This window comes from Mustela erminea, chromosome 5 (assembly GCF_009829155.1).
Source record: "Mustela erminea isolate mMusErm1 chromosome 5, mMusErm1.Pri, whole genome shotgun sequence".
Classification (NCBI taxonomy): Eukaryota; Metazoa; Chordata; class Mammalia; order Carnivora; family Mustelidae; genus Mustela; species Mustela erminea.
This window is the reverse complement of record NC_045618.1, coordinates 147,975,866-147,988,057: the sequence shown is the minus strand read 5'-3', so window position 1 is coordinate 147,988,057 and position 12,192 is coordinate 147,975,866. Positions and strand designations below refer to the sequence as shown.

Sequence of the window (12,192 nt, the reverse complement as noted above, 5' to 3'; positions counted from 1 at the left end):
TTTCTTATGTTCCACAGAGGAGTGAAACGATATAATAATTGACTCTCTCTGTTTGACTTATTTCACTCAGCACAATCTCCTCCAGTCCTGTCCATGTTGCTACAAAACTTGGGTATTCATCCTTTCTGATGGAGGCACAATACTCCATAGTGTATATGGACCACATCTTCCTTATCCATTCATCTGTTGAAGGGCATCTTTTTTCTTTCTACAGTTTGTCGATTGTGGCCATTGCTGTCATGAACATTGGGGTGCAGAAGGCCTTTCTTTTCACTACATCTCTATCTTTGGGGTAAATACCCAGTAGTGCAATTGCAGGGTCATAGGGAAGCTCTATTTTTAATTTCTTTAGGAATCACCACACGTTTTCCAAAGTGGCTACAACAACTTGCATTCCCACCAACAGTGTAAGAGGCTTCCCCTTTCTCCACATCCTCTCCAACACACGTTTTTTAGAGTCTGTTAATTTTAGCCATTCAACTGGTGTGAGGTGGTATCCCAATGTGGTTTTAATTTGAATCTCCCTGATGGCTAGTGATGAGGAACATTTTTTCATGTGTCTGATAGCCATTTGTATGTCTTCTTTGAGAAGTGTCAATTCATGTATTCTGCCATTGTTTGAAATAATTATCTATTTTGTGTGTCTTGAGTTTGAGGAGTTCTTAATAGATCTTGGATATAAACCCTTTGTCTGTAGTGTCATTTTCGAATATCTGCTCCCATTCTGTAGGTTGCCTCTTTGTTTTGTTGACTGTTTACTTTGTTGTGGAGAAGCTTTCAATCTTGATGAAGTCCCAAAGTTTCATTTTTGCTTTTGTTTGTTTTGCCTTTGGAGACATGTCCTGAAAGAAGATGCTGTGGCCTATTTTGACGAGGTTACTGCCTGTGTTCTCCTCTAGGATTCTGATGGATTCCTGCCTCATGTTGAGGTCTTTTATCCATTTCAAGTTTATCTTTGTATATTGTGTAAGAGAATGGTCAAGTTTCATTCTTCTACCTATTGCTGTCCAGTTTTCCCAGCACCATTTATTGAAGAGACTGTCTTTTTTCCACTGTATATTTTTTCCTGTTTTGTTGAAGATTAGTTGACTATAAAATTTGAGGGTCCATATCTGGGCTTTCTACTCTATTCCACTAGTCTATGTGTCTGTTTTTGTGGCAGTACCATGCTCTCTTGGTGATCACAGCTTTTTAATTGTTAGTGCCAATTTAAGGTTGAAATTTGTTTAACTATTAGGGCCTGCTTAGCTAGAACGACTCCATATTGCCTAGGTAACCATATTGTTGTTCACATCCATGGACTTCATTCTGAGAATAAACGCCCCAGTAGTTCCTGGTGTCAGTTCTGGGTATCAATTCCAGGAATAAACACCTTAACAATAGAAGCCACATACCTTGAGGTCTGTGGCTATGCCCTAAAAAACCAGCCTGTGAGATTGGGGTGGGGTCGCTCTCTTTGGAGGCAGCCCTGGCTGGTCAGTCTGATTTCTAATGCTTGGCATAGAATAAAGCTTTGCATAACTTTCACTTTGTCTCTGCCTTGTTCCTTTGATAATGGACCCCAACAGTAATAAAGCTTGACCCCAGTTTTGTTTTTCTTTTTCAACATTTCCTTAGAATTTGGGGTCTCTTCTGGTTCCGTACAAATTTTAGGATTGTTTGTTCCAGCTCTTTGAAAAATGCCAGTGGAATATTGATCAGAATGACATTGAAAGTATAGATTCCGAGAGGGGGACAAGATGGTGGGGAAATAGGAAGAGGCACCTTTTCAAACTGTACCCTAAAGTGAGCTGATTACCTACCAAAAAACTCCGATCACCCATGAAATTAGCCTGAGATCATAATTATACACGTCTGGATCTCTACAGGGGCAGAAGATGCCAGTGGGCAGGTAAAATGGAGTGGGAACATTGAACTGATATCGGAAGATAAACAAAAGGGGGAGGGAGCCACCAGAGGTGACTGATTGGAAAGTAATATCCCTAATATGAGAGTGTCCTGCATCTGGGGACCAGCATTAACTTGGAGACTGGTTGAAAGCACTCCAAAGAGCAAAAGATTTTGGGGGGGTGGGGGAAATTGTGGGAATCAGGGCATCTAGGGACAGGGGCTTAATTCCTCAGACCCAGGACAGCCTCCCCTGTCCCTGAGCCAGAGAAAGTGTGGCGGACAAACCAGGTCTTGGTCCCTGAGCTGGCAGCGTGCCCGAGATTGCATGGGGTCTGGCTCCTGTGACGGGCTGGGAGCAACACCAGAGGGCAGAACGGGGAGCCCTTCCACTTTACACCAACTCCCTTCTCCTCTATAACACCCCTTTACCTCCATGATATTTGTTATGCTCCACAAATAAGTGAAACCATATGATAATTGCCTCTCTCAGCTTGACTTATTTCACTCAGCGTAATCTCTTCCAGTCCCGTCCATGTTGCTACAAAAGTTGGGTATTCATCCTTTCTGATGGAGGCATAATACACTATAGTGTATATGGACCACATCTTCTTATCCATTCATCGGTTGAAGGGCATCTTGGTTCTTTCTACAGTTTGGCGACCGTGGACATTGCTGCTATAAACATTGGGGTACAGATGGGCCTTCTTTTCACTACATCTGTATCTTTGGGGTAAATACCCAGGAGTGCAATGGCAGGGTCATAGGGAAGTTCTATTTGTAATTTCTTGAGAAATCTCCACACTGTTCTCCAAAGAGCCTGCACCAACTTGCATTCCCACCAACATTGGAAGAGGGTTCCCCTTTCTCCACATCCTCTCCAACACATGTTGTTTCCTGTTTTGTTACTTTTGGCCATTCTAACTGGTGTAAGGTGATATCTAAATGTGGCTTTAATTTGAATCTCCCTGAGGGCTAGTGATGATGAACATTTTTTCATGTGTCTGATAGCCATTTGTATGTCTTGATTGGAGAAGTGTCTATTCATATCTTCTGCCCATTTTTTGATATGTTTACCTGTTTCGTGTGTGTTGAGTTTGAGGAGTTCATTATAGATCCTGAATATCAACCTTTTGTCTGTACTGTCACTTGCAAATATCTTCTCCCATTCCGTGGCTTGCCTCTTTGTTTTTTTGTTTTTTTTTGTTTTTTTGTTTTGTTTTGTTTTTTTACTGTTTCATTTGTTGTGCAGAAGCTTTTGATTTTGATGAAGTCCCAAAAGTTTATTTTCGCTTTTGTTTCCTTTGCCTTTGGAGACATATCTTGAAAGAAGTTGCTGTGGCTGATATCAAAGAGATTACTGCCTATGTTCTCCTCTAGGATTCTGATGGATTCCTGTCTCACGTTGAGGTCTTTTATCTATTTTGAGTTTATCTTTCTGTATGGTGTAAGAGAATGGTCAAGTTTCATTCTTCTAGTTATAACTGTCCAGTTTTCCCAGCACCTTTTATTGAAGAGACTTTCTTTTTTCCACTGTATATTTTTTTCCTGTTTTGTCGAAGATTAATTGACCATAGAGTTGAGGGTCCATATCTGGGCTCTCTACTCTGTTACACTGGTCTATGTGTCTGTTTTTATGCCAGTACCATACTGTTTGGTGATCACAGCTTTGTAATAAAGTTTGAAATCAGGTAACGTGATGCCCCTGATTTATTTTTGTTTTTCAAAATTTCCTTAGCCATTCGGGGTCTCTTCTGATTCCATACAAATTTTTGGATTATTTGCTCCAGCTCTTGAAGAATACCAGTGGAATTTTTATCGGAATGGCATTAAAAGTATAGATTGCTCTAGGCAGTATAGACATTTTAACAATGTTTATTCTTCTGATCCAAGAGCATGGAGCGGTCTTCCATCTTTTTGTGTCTTCTTCAATTTCATTCATGAGTGTTCTGTAGTTCCGCGAGTACAGATCCTTTACCTCTTTGGTTAGGTTTATTCCCAGGTATCTTATGGTTCTTGGTGCTATAGTAAATGGAATCGATTCTCTAATTTCCCTTTCTGTATTTTCATTATTAGTGTATAAGAAGAAGGAAAATTCCAGACTCTCCTTATAAAGCCGGCATTACCTTGACCTTATCCCCAAACTAGGTAAAGACCCGACCAAAAAGGAGAATTTCAGACCAATATCCCTGATGAATATCGATGCCAAGATTCTCAACAAGATCCTAGCTAATAGGATCCAACAGTATATAAAAAGATTATCCTCCACTACAGGTGGGATTTGCCCGGGAGTGCAAGGATCATTCAACATTCGCAAATCAATGTGGTAGAACAAATCAATAAGAGAAGAGAGTAGAACAACATGGTCCTCTCAATTGATGCAGAAAAAAAGCATTTGACAAGATGCAGCATCCATTCCTGATCAAAACACTTCAATGTATCGGGTAGAGGGAACACCCTCAACTTCATAAAATCTATCTATGAAAAGCCCAGTGCAAAGGTCATCCTCAAGGGGAAAAGCTTATACCCTTCCCTTTGAGATCAGGAATATGACAAGGATGCCCACTCTCACTACTCCTGTTCAACATTGCATTAAAAGTCCTAGCAACAGCAATCAGACAACAAAGAGAAATAAAAGGTATTGAAATTGTCAATGAAGAAGTCAAACTCTCTCTCTTCGCAGATGACATGATACTTTATATGGAATTAATATTCAAAAGACTCCACCCCAAAACTATGGGATCTCTTACAGGAATTCATTAATGTGGCAGGATATAAAATCAAGGGACAGAAATCAGTTGCTTTCTTACACAATAATAATGAAAATACAGAAAAGGAAATTAGAGAATCAATTCCATTTCCAAAGCACCAAGAATCATAAGATACCTGGGAATAAACCTAAGCAAATAGGTAAAGGATCTGTACTCAAGGAACTACAGAACACTCATGAAAGAAATTGAAGAAGACACAAAAAGATGGGAAAACATTCCATACTCATGGATTGGGAGAATAAACATAGTTAAAATATCTACACTGCTTAAAGCAACCTGTACGTTCAATGCCATTCCAATCAAAATTCCACCAGCATTTTTCAATGAGTTGGTGTAAACAATCCTAAAATTTGCATGGAGCCAGAAGATATACTGGAATGCTAAGAAAATGTTGAAAAAGAAAAACAAAGCTGGGGGCATCCATTGCCTAATTTCAAGCTTTACTACAAAGCTGTGATACCCAAGACAGCTTGGTACTGACAAAAAAACAGACACATAGACCAGTGGAATAGAGTAGAGAGCCCAGTATGGACCCTCATCTCTATGGTCAAATAATCTTCAACAAGGCAGGAAAATATATACAGTGGAAAAACGACAGTCTTCAATAAATGGTACTGGGAAAATTGAACAGCTACGTGTAGCAGAATGAAACTTGACCATTCTCTTACACCATACACAAACATAAACTCTAAATGGATGAAGGACCTCAATGTGAGGCAGGAATCCATGAGAATCCTAGAGGATAACATAGTAGTAACCTCTTCGACATTGGCTACAGTAACTTCTTTCAAGATATGTCTCCAAAGACAATGGAAACAAAAGTGAAAATGAACTTTTGGGACTTCATCAAGATTAAAAGCTTCTGCACAGCAAAGGAAAGAGTCAACAAAACAACGAGGAAACCCACAGAATGGGAGGAGATATTCACAATTGAGAATACAGACAAAATAAGATCTATAAAGAACTTCTCAGACTCAACACATGCAAAACAGATAATCATGTCAAAAAAAATGGGCAGAAGACACGAACAGCCACTTCTCCAATGAAGACATACAAATGGCTAACAGACAGATGAATAAAATGTTCATCATCACTAGCCATCAGGGAGATTCAAATCAGAACCACATTGAGATCCCACCTTCCACCAGTTAGAATGACATATATATATACATATATATATATATATATATATATATATATATATATATTTTAAATTTTATTTATTTATTTGACAGAGAGAGAGAGAGATCACAAGTAGGCAGAGAGAGAGAGAGAGAGAGAGAGAGAGAGAAGCACCTCCCAGCTCAGCAGAGAGCCCCATGCAGGGCTTGATCCCAAGACCCCGAGATCCTGACCTGGGCTGAAGACAGAGGCTTAACTCACTGAGTCAATGAAGGATCCAGAATGGCTAAAATTAACAAGACAGTAAAAAAAAAAATGTGTTGGAGAGGATGTGGAGAAAGGGGAACCCTCTTACACTGCTGGAAGGAAAGCAAATTTGTGCAGCCACATTGGAAACAAATGTGGAGTTTTCATAAGAAAATAAAAATAGAGCTTCCCTATGACTCTGCAATTGCACTACTGGGTATTTACCCCAATGGTACAGATGTAGTGAAAAGAAGGGCCATCTGTACCCCAATGTTCATAGCACAGTCATCAAACTGTGGAAAGAACAAAGATGCCCTTCAATGGACAAATGGGGAAGAAGATGTTGTCTATATACACTATGGAGTATTATGCCTCCATCAGAAAGGATGAATACCCAAGTTTTGTATCAACATAGATGGGCCTGGAGATTTTGCTTAGTGAAATAAGTCAAGCAGAGAGAACCAGTTTACCATATGGTTTTGCTTATTTGTTGATCATAAGGAATAACATGGAAAACATGATAAAATGGAGAGGAGAAGTGAGTTGGGGGAAGTTGGAGGGAGAAAGGAACCATGAAAGACTGTGGACTCTGAGAAACAAACTGAGGGTTTTGGAGGGGAGGGATTTGGGCCATTGGCTGAGCCCGGCTGTGGATATTATGCAGGGCATGTATTGCATGGAACACTGGGTGTGGTGCATAAACAGTGAATTCTGCAACACCCAAAAGAAGTTTTTAAAAATAAATAAATAAGTAAATAGATAAATAAATAATGAATAAATATGAATTTAAAATATTAGAAATGAGCAGAAGTCACAAAGAAAATCTTTAAAAAATTAAAAGAAAATTAAGTATAAAAGTATCTATACCACCCAAGAAATATATACTCAACACAATACTGATCAAAATATCAACAAAAACAGAGGGGAGGCAAACCATGAGATACTGTGGACTCTGAGAAACATACTGAAGGTTTTAGAGGGGAGGGGATGGGACATTGGGTGACCCTGGTGGTGGGTACTAAGAATGGGAAATATTGCATGGATCACTGGTGTGGTGCATAAATAATGAATCTTGGAACACTGAAAAAGTAAAATAAAAGTAAACAAAATATATCAACCACAATTATCACAGAGTGGAAGCAAACAATTCTACAACTTGCATGGGATGACAAAAGATCCCAAAAAGCCAAAGTAATCCTGAAAAATAAAAGCAAACCTGGATACCTCAGGATTCTGGATTTAAAGGCATATTACACATATCTGATCATCAAGACCATATTTTACTGGCACAGAAAGAGATGTATAGATCAGTGGAACAGAAATAAATACTCAGGTTGGACCCACAACCCTATTGTCAATGAATCTTCAACAAATCAACAAAGAACATCCAATGGAAGGAAGACAGTCTCGTCAACACATGGGTTTGGTGAAACTAGACAGCCACATTCTGAAGAATAAAGCCAGACCACTCTTCATTTTAACACAATACACAAAAATAGATTAAAACTGGTTCAAATACCTTAATGTGACACAAGAAACCATCAAAATCCTAGTTGAGACCGTAAACTAATCTACTTCATATAATCCATGCAAATTCTTACTGGATTTATCTCCTGAGGCAAAGAAAACAAAAGCAAAAATAAACTTTTGGGACTTCAATTTGTATATGTATATACGTGTGTGTGTGTGTGTGTGTGTGTGTATGTGTGTGTGTGTATAGAGAGAGAGAGAGAAAACCCAACTACTTCTGTGCAGCAAATGAAATAATGAACAAAATTAAAAGGCAAACTCTGGAATATGAGAAGATACTTACACATTTCATATCTGATAAAGGGCTCATATCAAAAATATCTAAGTAGCTTGTAAATTTTTTCCACATTTTTAGTAGAGAGCATGTCAGTGGAGCTCAGCATACAGTCATGAGAGAAGCAGATTCTTGTCTTTCACATTTGTATTGTGCTAAGATCTCACTACACATGAGAGCTATCCTCTTAACAAAATTTTAATTGTGTAGCACAGTATTGTTCTTTTGCAGGTGCAGGGTTTTGGAGGACATTTCTAGAACTTAGTTATCTAGCGTAACATAAAATCATACCTCTGAGATATTGGCAACTCACCATTGGCCCTCCCACTAACCCCTGGAAACTCATTCCTCTCTCTGAATTCAAATTAACCTGTCCATTGTTGGAAAGGCCAATATTAAAGAGATGAGTTTTGACTGGAAAGGGATGTGAATTTTATTCAGAAAGCTAGCCACATTGGCAAAAGGCACACTCTTTTTCAAAAGCCAACACTGAAATTTCTGCCTGAAACAGGAGATTTTAAAGGGGGTTTTGAATACTTGATTAAAGAAGGGAGTGCAATGGTTGGCAACATTTCTTATTCACACCCGAGCTGTATGATGCCAACTACAAAAGTAACCTCACCCCCTCTGTGTCTCTGGCTGAGAAAGGATCCACACATGCTGCCAAAGTCCAGGAAAGAAACAAAATAGAGGATTAGTGTGAACAACCCTTGGGTCTCACATGTGGTCACCAGTACATTCTGTTTTCACTGCTGTGAGAAAAAAAATAACATACAAACTTGTAACTCATCTATCATTACACGGAGTACTGGGGAATATATTACTCAGTAAGCCCAAAGGAAACTTCAAAATAAAAACCAAAAGGTTCAAATGACTTGCCAATAAATGGTAAACCAGGATAAGACAGGTAACACTGCAAAACCATTTTCATCAATGTCTTTAATGTAAAATTTGCAATGTCCACCAATGCATGTCAAGGAAGTAGGAACAGTGATATCTATAGTGAATTATGGGGGTAATCCACAGAAAGTGGACCCAGAAATACCACAGGAGATGGAAACAGTAAAGGAGTTTATTGCATTATTACTGTATATCATGTATTCAAGTATCTGGAGGAAAGATTGAATGTGTTGAATCTGGAGAAGCCCGAGTCCAACACATTTCCCATATCTATGTGAGCACCCATCTCTCACACATCCACACAGCTGAACAGGTGTGCAGGCCCACCCACTGCCACACCCTGTGACTGTGACCTCATTCCCACAGGTGGCCTCCAGGTGTGGGGTGCTGGTATCCTGAAGCAGTCCTCTGTTCTGTCAGATGCTCTAGACGTGGCCCTCACTGAGGATCTTCCCTTGATCCATTCTCACTGACAGATGCTCCTGATCAGGGCCCTTGGTCTGGCAGAGGACCAGGTCATCATGAGGACATTCTTCTTACTGCTTGCTGTCTGGGCAGGGCTTGCTCCTGTCCAATGTTCTCAAGGCCGTCCGTCATGGCGCTACATGTCCTCTGAGGTGGTCATTCCCAGGAAGGAGATGCACCATGGCAAAGACGTTCAGATGCCAGGCTGGCTGTCCTACAGCCTGCAATTTGGGGGCAAGAGGCACGTTATCCACATGCGGCGCAAGAAACTGTTTTGGTCCAGACAACTGCTGATGATGACTCAGGACGACCAAGGAGCCTTGCAGATGGACTATCCCTTCATCCCTCCAGACTGTTACTACCTCGGCTACCTGGAGGAGATTCCTCTTTCCATGATCACCATGGACACATGCTATGGGGGTCTTGAAGGTATCATCAAGTTGGATGACCTCACCTATGAAATCAAACCCCTCAGCAATTCCCAAAGGTTTGAACACATTGTTTCTCAGATAGTGGCAGACACCAAAGCAGTGGGACTTACCTATAAACTGGGAGATCAGGAGGTTAGGGATCCCCTATTCTCTCAAGCAAATTCCAGTGTTGTCCCCAGGATCTCTAGTAAGATGTATTCATCCCATCATGGAAATATCAAAGCACTTGCTCTCAGTTCCAACTCAATGTATACTGTGTTCAACAACGTGTCAAAATGTGCCCAATTTCTCATGAGGGTATTTAATTTAATTGACACATTTTTTCAAGGTATTGATATAGCTTTTTATATTTCATCCATAATCATTTATGATCAGCAAGATCCAGCTTCCATGGGTAATTATCATGCGACAGAAAATCCATATTTTAAGCATTATGAGAAGCATGTGTTTCCAAGTCTTCAACCACATTCATCCATAATGTTGATAAAAGAGGGGCCACAGGATCATAATTATGAGCCTGTTGCATATGGTATATGCCGTTATCGAAATCTCATCATGATTGGTTACTTTGGCAGACCGTATTTATTTTTGTCTATCATAGCAACACAAAAGGTGGGAAGAAGTGCTGGTATGTACTATGATGATTTATACTGTTCTTGCCAGAGAAGATCCACTTGCATTATGTACATACCACCTGGTCTGACAGATTCCTTCAGTAACTGTTCCTATACACACATTCAGCACATAGTGGGTGGTCGTGTACTTGAGTGCATGTACAGAACCCAAAATGAGTATTTCAATAAAAGCCTGAATGACAATCGTTGTGGAAATAACATAGTGGATCATGGTGAGGAGTGTGACTGTGGCTCCTTCAAACAGTGTTACAGCAACCCCTGCTGTACGAATGCTTGTTCATTCACCAGTGGCAGCAAATGCAATACAGGCAGGTGCTGTACAAACTGCACCTATTCCCCTCCTGGGACACTCTGCAGACCAATCCAAAATATATGTGATCTTCCCGAGTACTGCCGTGGGAAGTCCTTGGCATGCCCTGATGATTTCTATATGCAAGATGGAACCCCATGCACGGAAGTGGGCTACTGCTATCATGGAAATTGCACTGACCGCAATGTGCACTGCCAAGAAATCTTTGGTAAAAATGCTGTGAAAGGTTCAGATGCCTGCTATGACATAAATAGAAGAGGAGATAGATATGGACACTGCAGGAGAGTAGCTGAACTAATGAAGAGTACTCCATGTGCCCATGAAGACATTTATTGTGGAAGGCTGCAGTGTGGCAATGTCACACACCTCCCCCGCTTGCAAGAACATGTGGGATTCCATCAGTCTCTAATCTCAGGGTTCTGGTGTTTTGGGCTGGACTCACATCGCTCCACAGGAACAAATGATGTTGGTCATGTGAGACCAGGTACACCCTGTGGTCCTGGAAAGATCTGTAGCAATACCTACTGCAATGGCAGTGCAGCTCAGCTGAATTATGACTGTTTACCTGAGAAATGCAGTCACAGGGGGATTTGCAACAATAACAAGAACTGTCATTGTCACATAGGCTGGGATCCTCCACACTGCATTGACAGAGGTGCTGGGGGGAGCACAGACAGTGGACCCCCGCCACGTAAAATGCGGTCAGTCAGGCAAAATGCTGAATCTCTGGTGTATCTGAGAGTGGTCTTTGGTCGCATTTATGCCTTAATAGCTGTTTTCCTGTTTGGTGTCGCCACAAATGTAAAAACAATCAGGACAGTTAGAGTTAAGGAAGAGAAAGCTGATGAAGCCAATCCTGGACTTAGACCCCAGACCCCCAGACAACAGTAGGCAACCCACAGGACCATGAGTGAAACTCTACAGTAAGGAAGTCGCAAAGCTGACATCCACATTTCCAGGGATCTGTAAAAGACAGAGTGTTACCAACACATTTCACCCGACTTTCACACTGTGTCTGTGACCAGCATTCAGAAATAAACTGTGAAAAGCACATGTTCTGGCTTCTTTATATTTTTGTAAGACTGTAGGAGCCCACACTGATCCCAAGACACTGTCCAGGTAACTGAGTCAGCAGCTGGGACTTGAGCTGAGGTCTTGTGGTGAAGAATTAAGAGAAGTTGCCACAGGCTTCTGCAGGAGAAAATTCATGACATTTCTCCAAAGCAATGATCTTGAGCACTGAGGATTTTCTCATTGTCTAGGTAATCTCTCCTTCTGCAGTCCCAAAGAGAGTTCAGGGCAATGAAGAGCTATTCCCCAGCCATACTGTCTGTCCCATACACTGGGGTGCCTTTGGGAAGTAGGGGAGGGTGTCTGCTGTGTGATCCTACCCAGTACAAGCTATCACAACCTGGAGAGCATGTTCCTGAATATGGAAGACAGAGACCATGATCCTGAATATTGCATCCCATGAAATCAATCATAAAAATAGGTAGAAGATCTCGTTGATGAACTTTGGCATCCAGAGAGAATACAAGGAAGATCATCCCTCACTTCTCTCTTAGTCTGCATTCCAGGGAGCTGAGCAGGGACAGTAGGTAAGCATGTGTGGTAAGAAAAT

General features: G+C 40.8%; 1 protein-coding gene across 1 annotated transcript; it reads left to right on the top strand.

The window, feature by feature from the left end:
* Window positions 1-9,131: 9,131 nt before the first annotated feature.
* LOC116591970 (disintegrin and metalloproteinase domain-containing protein 21-like) lies at window positions 9,132-11,618 on the top strand. Its single transcript, XM_032345471.1, has one exon. The coding sequence runs from the start codon at window positions 9,207-9,209 to the stop codon at window positions 11,460-11,462; it is 2,256 nt and encodes a 751-aa protein (XP_032201362.1). The 5' UTR covers window positions 9,132-9,206; the 3' UTR covers window positions 11,463-11,618.
* Window positions 11,619-12,192: the final 574 nt, after the last annotated feature.

Excerpts from the sequence above, each read along its gene's own strand:
- LOC116591970 (XM_032345471.1), top strand. The coding sequence starts at position 9,207 with ATGCTCCTGATCAGGGCCCTTGGTCTGGCAGAGGACCAGGTCATCATG.